Source organism: Medicago sativa, chromosome 8 (genome assembly GCF_051527215.1).
Source record: "Medicago sativa cultivar Bolivia chromosome 8, Bolivia_mono, whole genome shotgun sequence".
NCBI lineage: Eukaryota > Viridiplantae > Streptophyta > Magnoliopsida > Fabales > Fabaceae > Medicago > Medicago sativa.
In genome coordinates this window covers 76,681,807-76,704,482 of record NC_140756.1, presented here as the reverse complement: position 1 = coordinate 76,704,482, position 22,676 = coordinate 76,681,807, and the positions used below count along the sequence as shown (strand labels likewise).

Below are 22,676 nucleotides of genomic sequence, written 5' to 3'. Positions count from 1 at the left end.
CAGAGAGACTAAAACGAAAAGTGGGTATATTTATAGGAACCAAAAACATATTTAACCCATAAAAAAATTACCTAGACATAATTTATGAAAACTTGAAACAAACATGAAACTAAGGATTTCCAATGTCACATTAGTCATTCGGTATACTTACTTATTATCATACCAGTCTATAAGTACTTCACATCATATAAGTCCCTATATAAAAAGAGTTAATGTCAACATTAAACGACTATTTTAACGTCACGACCCATTTTGACTAACGAAATACGTAATAAGACTATTTTAAAATTTTGATACATTGAGATAATAGTGTGGCTACATTGAGATAATAGTGTGGCTACTCGTTACAAATTCAAGAATCAATCTTACTTTTTATCGGGTTGCCACAAATCATCTTCTCACATCAACAGAGATTTTCTAATCTCAACAAAACAATCCTAGTTGACAAGCCATGAAAAGTTTGAAAATTGTGTTGGCAAGGCAACGGATAGGTATTAAGATCATCCACGACGGGATTGGGAGTATCTAAAAGAGATATCAAAGTCAACATATTTTTCATATTATGAACTCCCATTGGATGCAGAAACAGTGTTCCTCTAAAAAAATATTCTGTTTATCAAGCATGTACGTCCATATCCGTTACAAAAACATAAAAGCTGGATTCTGTAAATCGTTTAAAAATACTTATCAACGATAGCATTACTGGTCATATACATGAAAACTTCTTATAATTTCAATAATAAAGTTAAAAGACATCATATATCATTCCTAATTGTTTTCCAAATGCAAAGACAAATCCACCTAACAGTTTCATAGAAGTTATTAGAACGATAAAAATCGAAATAGATACTAAGAAAGAAAGAAAAATAGGGATCAAGCAGTAGCCAACTGAGTCTCAGTCGTCTGACTATTGGATGAACCAAAAAGTTCGCAGATTTTCCTATGTTTTCGGATATGGTGAGGACACTTGTACAATAGATTTTTGGCCTCTGAAAGTCTACCTTCTTGAATTAAGGATTTAAAAATCTGGAGGTAAACTGTATGAGATGGGTAAGTTTTCATACTCAATACCCTTAGGAATTCGGCAGCATCCTCCATGGTCCCAAACTTCGAAATATGCAATGCAAATGGTTCATGGTACGGAGGGTAATTTTGAGCCTTCATCAAACGAAGAAGGTCGAGCGCCTCCTCTAACTTTCTGACTCCTAATAGACTATCAATCAGTTTCTTAAATGTAGCTTGCGGGGGATTTGTACGATGCTTAGCAGTTATCTCTAAAAGCAACTTGTATGCATCGTCGATTCTCTTTTGCTTAAGTAAACCATCAACAAGAACTTCCAACACTTCAGCATTTTCAAAATGATAAGTTTCCATCATCTTATAGAAACTAAGTAACGCATCGTCTACTTCGCCAGCATCACAGTACCCTTGGATCAAGATGGTCCAAGTCTTGAGCTCAACCCAAAGTTTGTTAGCTTGCATATCATCGATTACCTTACGTGCTTCTTCGAACCTCCTCATCTTACAAAGTCCAAAAACAAGTTGACGGTATGTGATGTTATCCGGCTCGTAGCCAGCATTTTTCATGGTCTCAACAATCTTTTCAGCTTCATCAAACTTCCCAACACTGGTCAAAGACATATGGATACCATCATAGACTGCCTTCGAAAGAGTATACCCTGTCGACTCGAATTTCTTAGCTACCCTGACAACTAAATCCAAATTCGGCTTATCGCTTACAGAGATGCACTTTAAAAGCATAATGCAATCCGGAACTGATGGCTTATATGAACTATCCATCATATGTTCGTAAAGCTTGACAGCATTCTCTATCATCATATTCTTCTGAAGCTGCCTCGATATCTCTATGTAAGTATCGAAATCCAATTCATGGCCGACACTCTTCATCTCCTCAAGAATACTCCAAAACTCCTCAATTGACTCCATTCTAGGAAGAACTCTAGCAACTGCATTATAAGTCACCGTATTCCGTTGATAACCAGATTGCTTCCCAACCCAATGAAAGAACTTATAAGCCTTCAAAGGACTATTTTGAAGCTCTTTCACAACCCTAATCACAAAATTATCCGAAAGTTGAATTTTAACCTTCTCCAGTGCATTCTCAACCTTATCATCCCAATCAGACCCTGAAATAATATTAACCACCTTTTTGACAACACTTTGCAATGCATTCTGCTCAATCATCCCTTTATAGAAATTCTTAAGAGCAACAACATAACTACTCATCTTTTCGTTTTCCAAACCCGTGGAAATCGTCAAATGAGTCTCTTCATCTAAGTAAAACCCTTTTTCCTTCATAGCCCTAAGAACAATCCAAAACTCTTTCATATTCTTATTCCTAGCTAAAACCCTAAGAACCAAGCTATAAACCGAAGAACTAGCCATAAACCACTCTTTCTCACTAACCCAATTGAAAAAGGTAAAAACTTTAAATGGGTTTTTATCCAATCGCTTCAAAACATAAACAACAGTTTCATGGGTCAATGATTCACGACATTGTTCCAACTCTTTCTCTAACTCTTCAGACCAATCGTTGTTGTAAACACGCTCTAAAATTGAGCTGGGTTTTGAACAAAAATAGTGTTTTTGATGATTGTTGTTAAAAGCTAATAGATAGTGTGAACGATTCAGCAGAGGAAGTGAAAAGGAGGAAGAAGAAAAACGAGAAACCTGGTTCCGAGTTGCAAGAACCTGTGTAGCGCGTGATGATGATGATTTGAGGAATTTGAGGGAAGTGGTTATTGCTTTCATGCGATTCATCGTAAAAGTTTGGATTGTATCGGAGAAGAAATTGCTGCGCGACACTAATAAGGTTGTGTTTTTGGGAAGGGTTTAAGGTTTAAGGATTATTTTGTCTTGTGGGTATGGGTTAATGGATCTACTGTCTTTCCAACCCCATTTTTTTTTTTTTTAATAAAACCCGATTATATTTCTATGACTAGTAATACTCAAGATTCCAATGTAATAAAAAAAATATATATCATATTTGATAGAATAATAGCTAAAAGAAAATAGATAAACAAAATCTAAATAATTTTCACTCAAAAAATATTTAAACAATCTTTTTTTTTTTAAGATTGGGTCAAGGTGAAACTCTTTAGATACACATTCAATTAACTAAGGTCTAATAAGTATCAAACGCGTCTCTTCATCTAAATAAAACCCATTTTCCTTCATAGCCGTAAGAACAATCCAAAACTCTTTCATATTCTTATTCCTAGCTAAAACCCTAAGAACTAAGCTATAAACCGAAGAACTTGCCATAAACCAATCTTTCTCACTAACCCAATTGAAAAAGGTAAAAACTTTAATTGGGTTTTTATCCAATTGCTTCAAAACATAAACAACAGTTTCATGGGTCAATGATTCACAACATTGTTCCAACTCTTTCTCTAACTCTTCAGACCAATCGTTGTTGTAAACACGCTCTAAAATTGAGTTGGGTTTTGAAGAAAAATAGTGTTTTTGATGATTGTTGTGAAAACGGAATAGATCGTGTGAACAATTCAAAAGAGGGATTGAAAAAGTGAAAGACGAGAAGTGAGTAACCTGGTTCGGAGTAGCGAGTGACTTGGATGATTTGAGGAATCTGAGGGAAGTGGTTATTGCTTTCACGCGATTCATCGTAAAAGCTTGGAGGGATTTGTTGTTCCTAAAAAGAAATTGATGCGCGACACAAATGTTGTTTTTTGAAGGGTTTAACTTTAAGGTTGAATGAAGGGTTTTGTCTTGCGGGTATGGATCGATTGTATTCCTAACTTACTACTCAAGATTCCTAAAAGAAAATACGTAGACAAATTTAAATAATTTTATTCTATGTAATGCTATTATTATTGTCAAAAGGGTTAAATGTGTTTTTGGTACTTATAAATAGACAAGTCTTGGAAGTATATAACTTTCGCATGAGTAGAAACAAGACAGAGTATATGAAATGCAATTTCAGAAAAAGGCGACGTATTTTTTCTTTAGAGGTGAAAGTTGAAGATCATATCATAGCACCAGTTATACATTTTAAATATCTTGGATCCATGGTGCAAAATGACGGAGAAATAAAAGCATATGTAAATTATCGAATTCAGACTGGATGATTGAAATGGAGAAGAGCCTCACCACATAAGTTGAAGGAAATTTTTTATCAGACAACAATAAGATCGACGATGTTTTATCAAACAAAGTGTTGACGGTGAAGAACCAACACGAAGTGTAACGAAGATAAGATGTTGTGTTGGATGTATGTATGCTAAGAATAGAGGAGATAGGATTATAAATGAAAATGTTAGAGAGATATATATATATATATATATATATATATATATATATATATATATATATATAGATAGAGAGAGAGAGAGAGAGAGAGAGAGAGAGAGAGAGAGAGAGTTAAACTTTGGTGGTTTGTGCATGTAAAGAGAAGACATACAAATTTTGTAGTAAGGAGATTAGATCAAATGGCGGATAGTCGGACCACTAGAGGCAGAGGAAAAAGTAGAGAAACTATTAAAAAGATTTTAAGATTAATGAGTTGGATCCAAATATGATTTATGATAGAACATTATGTAACTCGATCCATATAATCGACCACGTTTAGCGGAAAAATACTTTATTGTTGTTTCTTTTTCTTCTGAAGAAACTTGATTGTTGTTGTAGTCAAACAAATTCTCATCTAAAATTATATAAAAAGAAAGTACAGTTTAGGAAATGGCTTAATTATCCTTTTGTCTTTTAACTTTATGTTGAATTTAAATTTGGTGTGTACTCTCAAAAGCGTTAATTTAGTTTTACACAAATTAATCACTCATCAAAGTTCTCAGACACCAACTTACACTTAAGTTTTATTAACACACGGCTAAACTTGTAATATATCCCGAATCCAACAATTATAATAACATAAGATGATGGTGGATGTTGGCATAAGAGCACGGTTTTTGTAATGTATCCCACATATTCAATTAGTCCATTACATTAATTATGAATGAATGTAGATCACATATTCATACATCAAAATACTGTAACATTATGAACTGCTTGATTTTAAAACAGCACTCCTGCTTAAATGTTCACCGCCCCAAAACAGGGTTCAACAAAGGCCATACTCTGTTAGATGAACACAGAAGCTGTAATGGGAAAACACTATAAAAAAATTGCTATTGGTGATGAAATTACTGGCTTACACGAGGTTTTCTGCACCATGCAAAAAACAAACCTGCCTAAAAGCCTGATCACAAAGTTAATGATTCGAGCGAAAGGAGGTTGCCACTTGCCTCAATCCAAGATCATGGCATACCACAGGTCAGTAGCATATTCTGATGCTTACAAGTGACAGATTTCTGAAAGACCATAAGCAGGAATCCAACCCAAGACCTCTGACTTTTGAGGCAGTTTGGATCTATTTTTTAGCATGATTGTAGTTATTTGAGAAACAATGGGATGCACACTAGGAAGGAAAAGTTTTCTGGATCCGAGTCTCCACTGAAGCAAAAAAATTCACCGACCTTTTTACGCCTGCTTACTTGAGAAGGAAACTTGCACACTAGATCTTTGACCTCAGAGAGTCTACCTTCTCCGATGAAAGATTCCAAAACATGAAGATAGGCTGAATGGGACCGAGGACTTCCCTTTCTCCATTACTTCAGGAATTTCTCAGCATCCTCCACGGTCCCAAACTTTGAAGCATACTGCACAATGGGTTTATTGAATGGAGAGTACTTGTGTTTCCTCATCAAACAAAGAAGGTCAAGTGCATCCTCAAATTTACGGATTCCCTTTCAGATCTTCCATTTTTTTTCCTCTATCTTTCGTTTTGTCTTTTGTTTTGTTTTGTTCTCTTCCAAAGCACTTTCATATCGTTTACATCGTTATGTTTCTTCCTTCGTAAACTATGTTACAGGTTATTTTTATTTTCTTCCTCGGTTCTCAACTTCTAAATTGCAGAATTTTGTATCTGAATTTCGCAAAATTTTGTTCTCCATTTTTAATTTTATTTTCTTCCTCTGGTAACTGGTTCCATCTATTCCATTTGTTCTCTTCCTAAGCACTTTCAAATCCTTATGCAGAATTTTGTAAACTATGTTTCCACTCAATTCCTAAATTGCCATGTATTTTTTGTAAACTATTGTGTGCTTCTACCTATGTTCCTCTTTTGCTTATTTTTGTCTTTTGGTGTTTTGTTTGTGTACAACACAGCCATGGATAAGAATGGTTGATAATGAGAAAAAAGCCGCAATTGGTGAAATGTATGCATGCAGCAATGGACAATGCCAAGGATTCAATTTAAAACAAAAAAAAAAAAAAAAAAAAAAAAAAAAAAAAAAACAGTTTTAGTGTAGGACAATATATAGATGTGGTTAGAATCCTTGGCATCATCCATTGTAACTTGTCCAAAAAGTGATCAAATAGCGGTCATACTGCTATACACTATCCCACTTTTGGGGTTGGCCGCTATGTGCCACTTTATGGGATTAACTACTATGCAACTGATATGTATTAACAGGGAGATCCATGATCCTTGAAAATGATATAATAACAATTTTGTTCCAATGTGAAAATTCTAACCAGGATTTCTAAAAGAGATATCAAAGCTAACATATTTCCATATTATGAACTCACATTGGAAGCGAAACAGGTTCCACTAAAATATATTATGTTTATCAAGCACGTACATACATCCACATCCTTTAGAAAAAACATAAAAACTGGGTTAATTAAACCTTTTTAAATAAAAAAACTTATCATTGATAACAGTACTGATCATACATCAAAACTTCTAACAAAATCAAAAATAATTTGACTGACACCATATATTATGTCCTAATGGTTTTCCAAGTGCAAAGACAAATCCACCAAACAGCTTGACAAAAGTTATTAGCTGATTAAAGATGAGATAGATACTAAGAAAAACAAATCAGGGATCAAGTAGCAGCTATCTGACTATCGGTCGCCTGAGTCTCGGCCGTCTGACTCTTGGATGAACCAAAAAGTTCGGAGATTTTGCTATGCTTCCTGATATGGTGAGGACACTTGTACAATAGATCTTTGGCCTCTGAAAGTCTACCTTCTTGAAATAAGGCTTCAAAAATTTGAAGGTAAACTGTATGGGATGGGTAATTTTTTAAACTCAACACCCTCAGAAATTCTGCAGCATCCTCCATGGTCCCAAACTTCGAAATATGTGACACAAATGGTTCATGGTATGGAGGGTATTGTTTAGACTTCATCAAACGAAGAAGGTCGAGTGCCTCCTCAAACTTTCTGACTCCTAATAGACTATCAATCAGTTTCTTGAATGTAGCTTGCCGTGGACATGTACGACACTTAGCAGATATCTCTAGAAGCAACTTGTATGCACCATCGATTCTCTTTTGCTTAAGAAAACCCTCAACTAGAACTTCCAACAATTCAGCATCTGCATCATTAGTTTCAATCATCTTATAGAGACTAAGTAATGCATCGTCTAGTTTGCCGGCATCACAGTACCCTTGGATCAAGATAGTCCAAGTCTTGATATCAACCCAAATATTGTTAGCTTTCATATCATCGATTACCTTAAGTGCTTCCTCAAACCTCCCCGTCTTACAAAGTCCGAAAATAAGTTGACTGTAGGTGATGTTATCGGGCTCGTAGCCAGCATTTTTCATGGTCTCGACAATCTTTTCAGCTTCATCAAACTTCCCAGCACTTGTCAAAGACCTATGAATACCATCATAGACTGCCTTGGAAAGAGTATACCCTGATGACTCGAATTTCTTAGCTACCCTGAAAACTAAATCCAAATTCGGCTTATCACTTGCAGAGATGCTCTTTAAAAGCATAATGCAATCCGGAACTGATGGCTTATATGAACTATCCATCATATGCTCATAAAGCTTGACAGCATCCTCCATCATCTTATTCTTTTGAAGCTGCCTCGATATCTTAATGTAAGCATCAAGATCCAATTCATGACCGACACTCTTCATCTCCTCAAGAATACTCCAAAACTCCTCAATTGACTCCATCCTTGGAAGAACTCTAGCAACCGCATTATAAGTCACCGTATTCTGTTGATAACCAGATTGCTTCCCAACCCAATGAAAAAACTTATAAGCCTTTAAGGGACTATCTCGAAGCTCTTTCATAACCCTAATCACGAAATTATCCGAAAGCTGAATTTTAACCTTCTCCAGTTCATTCTCAACCTTATCATCCCAATCAGACCCTGAAATAATGCCAACCACCTTTTTAACAACATTCTGCATTGCATTTTGCTCAAGCATCCCTTTATAGAAATGTGAAAGCGCAACAACATCACTCTTCAACATCTCCCTCTTTAAACCCGTCGAAATCGTCATATGCGTCTCTTCATCTAAATAAAACCCTTTTTCCTTCATAGCCCTAAGAACAATCCAAAACTCTTTCATCTTCTTATTACTCGCTAAAACCCTAAGAACCAAGCTATAAACAGAAGAACTTGCCATAAACCAATCTTTCTCACTAACCCAATTGAAAAAGGTAAAAACTTTAATTGGGTTTTTATCCAATCGCTTCAAAACATAAACAACAGTTTCATGGGTCAATGATTCACGACATGCTTCCAACTCTTTCTCTAACTCATGAGACCAATCATTGGTAAAAACACGCTCTAAAATCATGTTGGGTTTTGAAGAAAAATAGTGTTTTTGATGATCGTTGTGAAAACATAACAAATCTTTGGATCGATTCAAAAGAGGGAGTGAAAAAGAGGAAGAAGAAAAGTGAGAAACCTGGTTCCGAGTTGGGAGAACTCGAGTAGCGAGTGATGATGATGATGATTTGAGATATCTGATGGACGAGGTTATTGCTTTCATGCGATTCATCGTAAAAGTGTTGTGTTTGTTTCGGAGATGAAATTGCTGTGCGGACACAAAGGTTGTGTTTTTTGAAGGGTTTAAGGTTGAACGATGGGTTTTGTTTTGTGGGTATATAGATCTACTTAACCCGACTATATATTAAATAAAGGAGAATAGTGCCCTTAAGCAAACATTGGTTAACAGGGGTGTTCAAATTCAAACCGATTCAAAATATAACTGCAAACCGATCCAAAAAAAACCAAAAACCACAAAAAACTGAATATGTTTGGATGCGTTTGAACGTTGTTTTCTAAAAACCGCTAGGATCGAATCGGATTTCGGATCACTTTCTCAAAACCGATCCAAACCGAACCGAATCGCAAAAGTAAATATTAATACATTTATTCTATTATTCTTATTATATATTGCATTATTATGTTCCAAGTTGGTTTTTAATCTTATATATTGCACTAATTTAATATTATATATTAGTATTATATATGTTTAAAAATAATCGATAATTTTCATACTATAATTTTAATTTTTTACTATATTTTGCATCAAATTTATTATTTTACCGTGTTTGTCTAATATTAATATTAATATTATATTCTTAAAAAAATATAATTTGCATTTTGGATATCCAAAAACCGATCCAAATTAAACCGCATATATTTGGATCGGATCGGATCGGTTCGGGTTTTTTTAGAATAATCATCCAAACCGAATCGAACTGCATGTGATTTTTATTTTGAATCGGATGACATTTTGCCTCAAAACCGATCCAAACAGCACCGCGAACACCCCTATTGGTTAATCATTGTATTTAGTAAAGGAACAACTTGCACTTTTAAGATAATATTTCTTTTAATAAAATCCTTAAAAATGTCCCTAAGACACTTATTAGCAAAACTCTCTTAAAAGTTACAATTTTGTTTTTTACGTTAAAGCTACAACTTTCTTTGTCACACATTTTTTTAGTAAATCACACATACTCACATTGTATTTTACCTAAGCAATCAAATTCAATTTCATTTTTTAAAAAAATAAAAAATAAAAATATATTTTGTTTATAAATGCATTGTTCGAAGTCCATATTTCCTTCATTATTTTGGTTGGTAAATGTAATAATTTAGTTTCATTAATCTGGATAAATTTGTATTCCTTGCATAAATTTGTATTTTATAACCAATGAACTCTAACCTCACTATATTATTAGATGAAATGATGTCACACATAAAGGGATGAGAACTTGTGTTGAATTCACCTAATAGGATAATAAGACAGTGAATATTGCATTGAGACCTGCATTTTCACTACCTACCTTTTGAGAAGCTACGATTTTGAGTAGAAGTTGTTTTTAATTTACTTTTTAGATTTTTTTTTTTTTTTTTAAAAGTAACAAACGAATGTGATTTCCTTTTAAGTATCGCTAGATGCTTGATTTTGTATTTCTAATTGTATTACTCATTGATCATGGTCTCCTTCGGTGTGTGGGAGATTGCGATGTAGAAGAATCAGTTTCTCATCTTTTTTTTCGAGTGTCCGGTTTTTACAGGTATTTGGTACGTTGTCTGTATGTGGTTAGGGGTTTCCACGACGTTTCAAAAGGAAAGCTTACTGCACTTAGATCAATTTGAAGGTCTGACCCGCGGCGGTAGAGTTTTGTATAACAGAGTCGGTGTGATTTGGTCCGCATGTATTTGGAGCATTTGGAAGTCAAGGAATGAAAAGGTGTTCCAAAACAAAGATATTTGCTTGGATAACATTGTTGAGCTTGTGAAAAGGAACTCTTGGAATTGGCTGAAGTTGAAATCTAACAACATAGAGTATAATATTGCTCAATGGTACTTGAATCCAAGAGCTTGTATTGGATAACAACATTTTGCAGAAAATCACAAATCTTTGTAGTTTTGATGGTGGATTTGTCTTATGCTCATTCTCAGCTGTCATGGAGTATATACTTGCATCAATTCATTCATAGTGATAGTTTGTTTCACCTTGCATTGCCTAGTATCAGTTGTTCTCTCTGATTTGGGAGAGGTCCTTTTGTTGTGCTCAGCAGTGGTTATTTGGGAGTGGCCTTTTTTTGCTCAGGAGTGATTTTGGTGTTTGTCTAGGTAGCAATTTTTGCCTGTATTTCTTATTTGTTTATCAGTAGCTGGTGTAAGGAGTTTGTGTGATTCATGCTTTGTGGAGTAGTGTCGCACGAGTGTTGCAACACTCGACTTTTTTATGCTTGTAATCTCTTACGAGTGTATAACATAAAAGGTCATTTCAAAAATTCACTTTCTTAATTTGAGTGTATTGTATAAAAAGACAATTAAAAAGAAACATTAGGAGTATAACAAATTGCCTCAAAAAGGAGGAAACCCTCTAACATATACTTTTTTTACAAATACATATAACTATTTTATGCTCAAAAGATGAAATCCGTATCCTATCCTATAAATTTGAGAGTAGTTTGTCCAAACTATAAGGCAAAGTATGTAAACTATCGTATAATTTTTTCAATACTTTCTCTTAACATTGCCGTGTCAACGGCGAACAACTTCAAAACAAAACAGTAATTCATTGAAAATGACATATCATTCTTATTTCTTAGTTCCAAAGTGGGCAGTCAACTTAGGCATATCAAAATAAACGGTAACATTATGAACTATGATACAAGCTTGAATTAAAAAAAATAAAAAACCTTTGAAGCTTAATTGTCACCTAAAAACAGCACTCAGAAAGGTCATACTCAGTTAGATGAACACAGAAGCTGTAATTCGTTAAACCATCTAAACAAAATTGCTCTCTGTGATGAAATTGCAGGTTTACAAGTGGTTTTTTTGCCCCGTACATACAAAAAATTAGGGATCAAGTAGCAGCCATTTGACTCTCGGTCGCCTGACTCTTGGATGAATCAAAAAGTTTGGAGATTTTACTATTTTCCCGGATATGGTGAGGACACCTGTACAATAGATCTTTTGCCTCTGAAAATCTACCTTCTTGAAATAAGGATTCGAAAATTTGGAGGTAAACTGAATGAGATGGGTAATTTTTTATACTCAATGCCTTCAGGAATTCCGCAGCATCCTCCATGGTCCCAAACTTCGAAATATATGATGCAAATGGTTCATGGTATGGAGAGCATTGTTTAGACTTCATCAAACGAAGAAGGTCGAGCGCCTCCTCAAACTTTCTGACTCCTAATAGACTATCAATCAGTTTCTCGAATGTAGCTTGCCATGGACTTAAATGACCCTTGCCAGTTATCTCTAGAAGCAACTTGTATGCATCGTCTATTCTCTTTTGCTTAACAAAACCATCAACCAGTACTTCCAACAATTCAGCATCTGGACTGGAAGACTTTTCCATCATCTTATACAGACTAAGTAACGCGTCATCTAGTTCGCCGGCAGCACAGTACCCTTGGATCAAGATGGTCCAAGTCTTGATATCAACCCAAAGATTGATAGCTTGCATATGATCGATTACCTTAAGTGCTTCTTCGAACCTCCTCGTCTTACAAAGTCCGAAAATAAGTTGACTGTATGTGATGTTATCCGGCTCGTAGCCAGCATTTTTCATGGTCTCGACAATCTTTTCAGCTTCATCAAATTTCCCAGCACCTGTCAAAGACCTATGAATACCATCATAGACTGCCTTGGAAAGAGTATACCCTGTAGACTCGAATTTCTTAGTTACCCTGAAAACTAAATCCAAATCTGGCTTATCCTTTGTAGATAGGCTCTTTAAAAGCACAATGCAATCCGGAGCTGTAGGCTTATAAGAACTATCCATCATATGCTCATAAAGCTTGACACTGTCCTCCATCATCCTATTATTTAGAAGCTGCCTCGATATCTTAATGTAAGTATCCACATCCAATTCATGACCGACACTCTTCATCTCCTCAAGAATACTCCAAAACTCCTCAATTGACTCCATTCTAGGAAGAACTCTAGCAACTGCATTATAAGTCACTGTATTCCGTTGATAACCAGATTGCTTTCCAACCCAATGAAAAAACTTATAAGCCTTTAAAGGACTATTTCGAAGCTCTTTCATAACCCTAATCACGAAATTGTCCGAAAGTTGAATTTTAACCTTTTCCAGTTCATTCTCAATCTCATCGTCCCAATCAGACCCTGAAATGATACCAACCACCTTTTTGACAACACTCTGCATTGCATCCTGCTCAAGCATCCCTTTATAGAAACGTGAAAACTCAACATCATCACTCTTCATCTTCGCCTTTTTCAAATCCGCCAAAAGTATCAAATGTGTCTCTTCATCTAAATAAAACCCATTTTCCTTCATAGCCTTAAGAACAATCCAAAACTCTTTCATATTCTTATTCCTAGCTAAAACCCTAAGAACTAAGCTATAAACCGAAGAACTAGCCATAAACCAATCTTTCTCACTAACCCAATTGAAAAAGGTAAAAACTTTAATTGGGTTTTTATCCAATCGCTTCAAAACATAAACAACAGTTTCATGGGTCAATGATTCACGACATTGTTCCAACTCTTTCTCTAACTCTTCAGACCAATCGTTGTTGTAAACACGCTCTAAAATTGAGCTGGGTTTTGAACAAAAATAGTGTTTTTGATGATTGTTGTTAAAAGCTAATAGATAGTGTGAACGATTCAGCAGAGGAAGTGAAAAGGAGGAAGAAGAAAAACGAGAAACCTGGTTCCGAGTTGCAAGAACCTGTGTAGCGCGTGATGATGATGATTTGAGGAATTTGAGGGAAGTGGTTATTGCTTTCATGCGATTCATCGTAAAAGTTTGGATTGTATCGGAGAAGAAATTGCTGCGCGACACTAATAAGGTTGTGTTGGGAAGGGTTTAAGGTTTAAGGTTTATTTTGTCTTGTGGGTATGGGTTAATGGATCTACTGCTGTGAAGTCCGGATACGATACTACACCAATACGGAAAAATTTTAAAAATCAAGATATGATACGGCTGAGATACGTTAATAAAAAAAATTATATAATTAAATGTACAGTATAATTATAACCATTTTTTTAATATGCAAATATATTAACAAACAAAAGACACCAATCATAGGATAATTATTTAAAAAAAAATTAATCTTTGGATACTCTCCTGATACGTATCGGGAAGTATCAGGCAGGTACCGGTGCATGATACGCAGGGGATACGATACGTCATCCATTTTGAAGTATCGGAGCTTTACGGATCTACTGTCTTGCCAACCCGATTTTTTTTTTTTTTGAATAAAACCCGATTATATTTATATGACTTGTAGAGTAATACTCAAGATTCCAATGTAATAAAAAATATATATCATATTTGATAGAATAATAGCTAAAAGAAAATAGATAAACAAAATCTAAATAATTTTCACTCAAAAAATATCTAAACAATCTTTTTTTTAAGACCGGGTTAAGGTGAAACTCTTTGGATCCACATTCAATTATCACAACTAAGGACTAATAAGGTGTCTATCTATTGTTGCAGACCACATACACTTCTGAAGAATTGTGATGCACCAAACAACGTTCTTAGAGTTCATACGAGCCCTCCACATAATTATAAGGTACACAATCTCATTATGTAAAATCTCCTCAAATCACATTAAAACCCCATTGACTTGAGTGTTGGAATGTCTTTGTAGATTCATCTCCCTCATTGATAAAGGATTAACGTCAATCGTCGTAAATCATTGCAAAAGCTATTTTGCACCATCGACATTTATATTCTCCGACAAGAACAACTATTATTTTCAAAATATCATTAATAAAACAAGTTTACAAATAGACTTGAGTAAAAGGAAAATGTTGTTTGCCGAATAGTTTAATTATCCTTTTGTCCTTTTACTTCATTTTGAATTTAAGTTAAGGTTGTTTGCGAAAATTAGTCTTTTCCATCTAAGTTCACATAAAAGACATCAAGTTACGCTTATGTTGCATTTGATGTGCAATTAGTCGCAACATTAACTAATTTAGGGTTTCTTTATTTAACCTTCTTCCCCCAAAATTATAGTTGGAGACTTCGATTTACTTGAAAACTAGTGATATATTTCAAAAGAGGAATGTTAGGAACACTCTTTTTCGAACACTCGATCTAACACCCGTTCTCTTATTAGGTAAAATCAATGTAGATCTCATCAATTTATGCACGACTCATTTTTAAAGTATGAGATCAATATTAATTTTATTAAATAAGAGAGTGAATTTTGGAGTTCATTGGTTATAGAATACAAGTTTATCCAAGTAATACAAATTAAAGAAACTAAATTATTACATTTACCAACCGAAATACTGAAGGAAATATGGACTTCGAATAATGCATTTAAACAAAATACATACTTTTTTTTTAAATGGAAGTGAACTTGATTGCTTCGAGACTCCTTTTGTTATATTGTTTAAACTCTCATGTTGTGAGTTCACCAGGTGACAAGCTAACACGATTGCTCATCAATTTGTTAAGGCAACAGCCAGTTTAAATGCAAGTTGTTGATGTTTCTGCTTCTATTGGGCACTTGATTTTTAATGAAACAAAGTATATTTTTCTGTAAAAGAAGAAGATGAAACTGAATCCAACAATTACTATAACATAAGATGACGGTAGATGTCGGCATAAGAACATGATTTTTGTAATGTATCCATCCTATTCAATGAGTTATGAATGAATGTAGATCACATACTCTTATTAACTTATCAGCAAGCAATTGGAAGTGAAAGTAAAGAATGGGGACAATATAGGTTGAGCCCAAGTTAGCAACGAAAATGCATGCACCTCCACACCTACAAAGCAAAAGATTCATTTTTGCTCATAGAATCATAGTTCATGAATAATAATACTCTTTATTTGCTTACTAGAGCTGGAGTCCAAGCAATTTTTTTTTAATGAGTGATTCATAATATCTTCTTACCTGATAAGTAAGAAACCTATATTTTAAATGCTATCAAGTGCTAAAAAGAGGAAGCCCTTCTACACAGTTTGTTGTACTACACATAACTATAAACAATTTTTTTTTTTTACTGCAACTTAACAACAATATTTTTATGCTCAAAATATTAGATCTGTATATAAAACTGAGACTAATTGGTCCAAACTAGATGTGTAACAATGTATTTATATGATAACGAACTCTTGCTTCTTTTGCCCTTTTTGAAGGCAACTAAGAAGTAAGACTATAAGGCAAAGAGTACGTAAACTATCATCTGATTTTGTCAATAATACTGACATCTTTGTTAACATTACCTCGTCAACGGGGGAAGAGCTTCAAAACAAAATAGTAATTCATTGAAAATGATAACATCGTTCTTATTTCTTAGTTCCAAAGTGAGTGTAGTCAACTTAGGCACTCATCAAAATACACTTAAGTGTAACATAGTGAACAATGATGCAGGCCTTGTAACAAAAAATAAAAACTATCATCAGAAGCCAAAACAGCACTCCTACTTCTATTTTCACCCTCAAAACAGTACTCATCAAAGGTCAGTCTCTCAAAGATGAACATAAAAAAAGATGTAATTGGTAAACCTTGTAAAACATTGTGTTAGGGATGAAATTACTGGTTCAGACGAGGTTTTCGGCACAGTGCAAAAACCAAACACGCCTAAAAGCCTGATCAAAGTTAATCATTTGGAGAAACTTGCAAATTGCAATTAGTAGTCTAGAGTGAAAGGAGGTTGTCACTTGCCTGAATCCAAGATCATGGCATACCATAGATCACTAGCTTACCCTGATGCTTACAAATGACAGATTTCTGAAAGACCGCAAGCAGGAATCCAACCCAAGACCTCTGACTTTTGACACATTTTGGACACTTGGAAGGAAAAGTTTTCTGGGCATCAAGTAGCACTAGCAACATCCGAGTCTCCACTGAAGCTAAAAAATTCATTGACCTTTTTATGTCTCTTTATCCGCGAAGGAAACTTGCACAATAGATCTTTGACCTCAGAGAGTCTACCTTCTCCGACGAAAGATTCCAAAACATGAAGATAGGCGGAATGGGACCGAGGACTTCCCTTTCTCCATGCCTTCAGGAATTTCTCAGCATCCTCCACGGTCCCAAACTTTGAAACATACTGCACAATTGGTTTGATGAATGGAGAGTACTTGTGTTTCCTCATCAAACAAAGAAGGTCAAGTGCATCCTCAAATTTTCCGATTCCTAACAGGTTTTGAATCAATTTCTCATATGTACATTGCCTAGGAGAAGCGCATATCTCAACCATCTCTACAAGAAACTTGTATGCGTTGTCTATTTTCTCTTGACTAAGAAAGCTATCAACCAAAGCGTCTATCGCAGCAGCATCTGGATTGCAGTCCTTTTCAATCATCTTACTTAAACAAAGTAATGCCTTATCTAATTCATTGGCAGCACAATGCCCTTGGATCAAGATGGACCAAGTTTTGTTATCAGGAATGCAGCCACTAGATTCCATCTCCTCCAGCACCTTACATGCTTCTTCAACCCTCTTCATCTTACAAAGTCCAAAAACTAGTTGACTGTATGTAGTATTATCAGGTTCATACCCAGCATTTCTCATAGTCTTAACAATATTTTCAGCTTCATCAAATTTTCCCGCACTTGTCAAACACCTGTGTATTCCATCATAGATTTCCTTGGTGAGAGTATACCCTGCGGATTCATATTTCTTGGCTACCCTGAAAACAAGATCTGAATTCGGTGAATCACTTGTAGCGATAGCGTTTAAAAGGACACAGCAATCGTGAACCGATGGCTCATATGAACCATCCATCATAAGCTCATAAAGCTTAACAGCATCCTCCATCATCTGATTCTTTACAAACTGCATTGTTATCTTCATATAAGTATCAATCTCCAATTCATAATTCACACTCTTCATCTCCGCAAGAATACTCCAAAACTCCTCAATCGAATCCTTCCTAGCAAGAACTCTAGCAACTGCATTGTAAGTCACAGCATTATGTTGATAACCAGATTGCTTCCCAACCCAATAAAAAAACTTGTAACCCTTTAAAGGACAACTTCGAAGCTCTTTCAAAACCCGTATCACAAAACTATCCGAAAACCGAATCTTAAGCTCTACAAGCTCATTCACAACCTCATCACCCCACTCAGATCCTAAAATCACACTAACCACCTTGTTGAAAACAACTTGCCTTGCATTTTCCTCAACCATATTCTTAAAAAACGTTTTAAGACAAGCGAAATCCCTATTCATTTTCTCTCGTCTAAAAACCTCTAAAATCGACCTATACGTAACTCGATCAAGATAAAACCCTTTTTTCCTCATCATCCTCAAATGAACCCAAAATTGTTCAATTGTATCCTTATTAGCTAAAATCCTAAGAATCAAATTACACAATGAAGAACTTGGCAAAAACCAATTTTTCTTACTGACCCAATTGAAAAAGCAAGAAGCTTTTAATGGGTCATTATCCAATTGTTTCAAAATGTAAACAACGGTTTCATGGGTCAAAGAAGGGTAACAATTTTCTAACTCTTTTTCAAACCCTTGAGACCAAGCGTTTGTTTGAATAAGCTCTACAATGGAGTTGGGTTTTGATGAAAAATAGTGTTTTTGGTGAAAAGGTGAATCGTGAAACGGGGAGGGAAGAAAAAGGGGTGGTGGGGTGTAGAGAGAGAAGTGAGAAACCTGGTGGAGTGAGCGAGTTGTAGTGACTCGGATAGTGAGTGACGAGTTGATGAATTTGAGATTACGAGCAATTGATTCAAACGCTTTCATTGCTGCAGGTTTCGGAATTCGGAGCAATGCATTACCAGTACTCCATCAATGGTAATGTGAATATTGAATAGTTCTCACGATAAAAAGTAAAAAAATTGACCCCCTTCCAAAATATACTCTATCCGAAATGAAATAAAAGTAAAAGGGTCATGTTAACTTGTGTCCCAAGGGCACAAGTTAAGGATCTAAAAAAAGAATTAAAACATGTGTGTTGTATTGAAAAAATAAGTTTTTAACTTTTCAAGACATTGAATGCACAATCTTCAAAAATAAATTTCTACATTTGGCTTCTAAACTTGTGCCTTAAGGGCACAAGTTAACATTAATGTCTACGGACTAAATTTTTAGGCAAAATTACACTTTTAGTCCCTTAACTTAATTTTAGGTAACAGTTCGGTCCTTTATCTTTTTTTCATTTCAATTTGGTCTTTTTTATCCATTTTCATATACATTTTCAAACTTCAAATTTAATATTCTTATACAAACATAGACAAGGATCATAAATTTGAAGACTGAAAGACCATTAGAAAATAAAATTATGAATTTTAAGCTTAAAAATTCATATGTAAATGGATCGAAATGACAAAATTGAAATTAAAAAAAGATAAAAGACTAAATTGTTATCTAAAATAAAGTTAAGGGACTAAAAGTGTAATTTTGCCAAATTTTTAACTACATAAATTAACTTTTTAAATATTATTTTTGCTTATATTTCATTATAAAACGACGGTAGATTTATGCCAAAATATTTGTCGTCCATTGTTGTACCGTATGATTTGAGAGATTAGTTTTGCACACAAATTCACACCAAAAAAGTAATGAATTTTTTAAATGATCTTTCATAAAATACAAAAGTCCACAAATATTTTTTTTTATCAAGTAATGTAGCAACAAAAATTTCACCCTTTTAAGGTGAATAAAAGTAATTTTGACATTAATATGATATTTCTGGTTGGGTATTTCCTCGGTTCAGCTTGGTGAGCTAAAACTTCATTTCCAACAGTTTACTAGATTAGGAGGTTTACCTCGAGCTATTTATGTATTCTTCAAAATTAATTGGTTTACTTCTCTGTGGCTGATTTGGAAGGAGAGGAATAACCGGTATTCCAAAATGCGGTAACCAATCCTTCGAATCTCATTGACAAGGTTAAACAACATTCTTTTCTTTGGTTGAAAGTAATGCAGGTGAATTTTAGTTATAGTTATTATGATTGGTGAAAACATCCGCTCCTTTGTATGGGTGTCCACATGTAACAGTTATCTGTTTTGATTGTGCCTTCTTAATATGGCACTTGTGACTTTGTAAATACTCTTGGTTGATTCCCCCTTTTTGCACACCTTGTGCGGGGTGAATCTTGTTTGTTTATAATACATTATTTTAGTTTGTTCAAAAAAATAATAAAAAAATATGAGAGATATTCATTGCCATTAAAAAACAAAGATAATCATTGTTGGAGATTTTAATATAGTAAACATTAAATATTTTTTCAAAAAAAAAATCTCTCGAAAATGATTTAAAATAGTATCTCATTTTTAGCATTTTTTAAAATTTTACTGCCCACAAAAGTCATATCAAAATGACGAAATACTCAAAATGGTTTTTATTAAAAACGATTTATGAGTGCAGTCAATCTTTAGTTTAAAAAGTATTTTTGACATTAATAACCGTCTTCAAAAAATTTGACATTAATAACATAGATTTTTTTTTGAAGGATCATTAATAACATAGATATTCATGGCCATTCATAATATATATATATAATATATATATATATATATATATATATATATATATATATATATATATATATTATATTTTCAGAGATTTTAATAAAATAAAAATTGAACATTATTTAATAAAAATTGAACATTCCACACTTTAAAAGTGTGTGATCTAGCCACTAAGAGATTTAAAAACATAATGATTGAACATTATGTTTTTAAATCTCTTAGTGGCTAGATCACACACTTAGTGGCTAGATCACACACTTTTAAAGTGTGGAGATTACATTAAATCTCTTAGTGGCTAGATCACACACTTAGTGGCTAGATCACACACTTTTAAAGTGTGGAGAAGTGGGAAATCCGGGGTTCGAACCCCGGCCCCTGCAAACATTGTCCCTGGTAGCTACCAACTGAGCTACACTTACGGGACACTCAAAATAGTTTCTTATTTATAGTATTTTTAAAATTTTACTATCCAAAAAAGTCACAGCAAAACGTTGAAATAGTCAAAATAATTTTTTATGAAAAATTATTTAGGATTGCATTTGTTCTTCAGTTTAATTTTCTGTACTTAGACTAATATTGGTTATGATTGGATGCCAGAACTTTTAAGTAGAATTTATGTATTTAGGTAGCTCCTATGATCTTAACTTCACAATCAAATATAAGTTGTATATTTCAAAACCTTGCACTCATGAACAGATTATTGTTTATGAAAGTTTGAACATTTTTAACTTGTGAGTCGTTTCACTCTATAAAGTGAATCATTTCACATTGTCAGAGAAAAGTGTGAAGTGTTTCACTTCTAACATTGGATCGTTTCACTCAATTTAAAAAAAATGTTTTTGTTGATTTTTTAAGTGAATTGTTTCATATATCCATAAAGTTTTTGTGAATCGTTTCACTTCTATGAGTGAGTCGTTTCACTCATTTTTTTACAACATATTTTATAACTTCATTTCTCACTACTTTTCAAAAACCTATACAAACAAGTAAACAAAACTAGGGGTGTTCGCGGAGCGGTTTGGTTCGGTTTTGAGGCTAAAAGTCATCCAAACCGTAAGATAAAAAAGCATGCGGTTTGGTCTGGTTCGGTTGACTTTTAAAGCACAATCCGAACCAAACCAAACCAAACAAATACGGTTTGGGTTGGATCGGTTGGTGGGTTTTTTTAGACAATACTATTTTTTGTTTCCAACATTAAAATCGAGTTAAAAAGATAAAACACAACATATTTTTAGCAAGGTTCCGACAATGTCTTTTATTTCATTTCACGTTACATTTACATTTTCACCAAACAACATAAACTAAATTAAAAACGTTGACAAAAATTAATTCTATTATGTAAGAAATGTAAAATACTTAGATTTTATCATTCTCTAAATGTTCAAGTAGCACATAAATACATGTTTGAAACAAAAAGCAAAGAAGAAACTTAACAAGAGAAAAAATATGTCATTTTATAAAAGTTTTCATTGAGTTTCTATGAGTATTGTTCTAGGTGACATAAATTTCAATTGGTATTTTTTTATGGTGCGGTTTGGTTTGGTTTGGTTTGGTTTGGTTTGGTTCGGTTGGTAAAATGAAAACCGCAAACCAAACCAAACCATACGGTTGGGTAAAAAAGTTATCCGAATACATCCAAACCAAATGCGGTTTCGATTTGAGTTGGTTCGGTTTGCAGTTTTTCAATTGAATTGGTTCGGTTTTGAATACCCCTAAACATAACACAACTTTTCAAAAACATAATTTTTTCACAATCTATTCTCTCAAAGGCTCATCTTTTACCTTTTACTCTTTGAAAACTCTTAACTATTGATCATGAAGTTGAGAATTTTGTGAGTTACTTCGATAGGATTTCTTTGTACGTTAGGTTGCAATATTCTAAGGCTTTACAATTGGAGGAAAATGAAACATTAAGGAAACATTGAGGTCTTTCAAGTCCTTTAGGGAATTGAAGGGTTTTAAACAATTAAAGAAGAATCAAAGCTTGAGTGCTCAAGATCAAAGAAGATCCTAATCACTAAATGGCTAATGAAACATTGAGGAGACTTTCGGATCGATCAACTCATGACATTGGTTGATCAAGTATGTTTATAGTTATTTATTCCTAATCACTTCTATCTAATCTAATTATTAGATAGAAGTGGATGATCTAAAACAATGAACCTTAGAGACCAAAGCATCAATCTAATTATTTGTCAAATACAAGTGCTGTTAGAGGACAACACTTGGCATTCTCCTTTTTTTTTTTTTTTTAAGAAACACTTGGCATTCTCCTATAATTATTTATTCCTAATCGCTTCTACTAATCCATAAGATTCACATTATGTAAAGGCGTTACTAGTTTACACATGAACATCTTCATCAACCACTACCAAGTAGAATATATTCGAATGGCAAAAGGACAGAAAAATTTGTC

At 34.0% G+C, this 22,676-nt stretch overlaps 2 protein-coding genes and 2 pseudogenes across 5 annotated transcripts; all 4 read right to left on the bottom strand.

The window, feature by feature from the left end:
- Window positions 1-672: 672 nt before the first annotated feature.
- On the bottom strand, window positions 673-2,929 carry LOC146901677 (pentatricopeptide repeat-containing protein At3g48250, chloroplastic pseudogene; annotated as a pseudogene). Its single transcript, XR_015021578.1, has one exon. The product of XR_015021578.1 is annotated as a pentatricopeptide repeat-containing protein At3g48250, chloroplastic pseudogene (transcript).
- Window positions 2,930-6,729: 3,800 nt separating this feature from the next.
- LOC146901676 (pentatricopeptide repeat-containing protein At3g48250, chloroplastic pseudogene) lies at window positions 6,730-8,952 on the bottom strand (annotated as a pseudogene). The gene has a single exon (XR_015021984.1). The product of XR_015021984.1 is annotated as a pentatricopeptide repeat-containing protein At3g48250, chloroplastic pseudogene (transcript).
- A 2,443-nt stretch (window positions 8,953-11,395) lies between these two features.
- LOC146901675 (pentatricopeptide repeat-containing protein At3g48250, chloroplastic-like) lies at window positions 11,396-13,672 on the bottom strand. The gene has a single exon (XM_085735347.1). The coding sequence runs from the start codon at window positions 13,593-13,595 to the stop codon at window positions 11,688-11,690; it is 1,908 nt and encodes a 635-aa protein (XP_085591473.1). The 5' UTR covers window positions 13,596-13,672; the 3' UTR covers window positions 11,396-11,687.
- A 1,296-nt stretch (window positions 13,673-14,968) lies between these two features.
- LOC146901674 (pentatricopeptide repeat-containing protein At3g48250, chloroplastic-like) lies at window positions 14,969-18,582 on the bottom strand. Of its 2 annotated transcripts, none has more exons than XM_085733699.1 (3): window positions 16,050-18,582; window positions 15,490-15,589; window positions 14,969-15,354 (listed from the first exon to the last, which is right to left on the bottom strand). In XM_085733699.1, exon 1 carries the CDS (start codon window positions 18,527-18,529, stop codon window positions 16,643-16,645), a length of 1,887 nt encoding a protein of 628 aa, XP_085589825.1. In that variant the 5' UTR covers window positions 18,530-18,582; the 3' UTR covers window positions 14,969-15,354; window positions 15,490-15,589; window positions 16,050-16,642. The 2 variants fall into 2 exon arrangements, with proteins under 2 accessions (XP_085589825.1, XP_085589826.1); XM_085733700.1 differs by having other exon boundaries at window positions 16,492-18,582.
- Window positions 18,583-22,676: the final 4,094 nt, after the last annotated feature.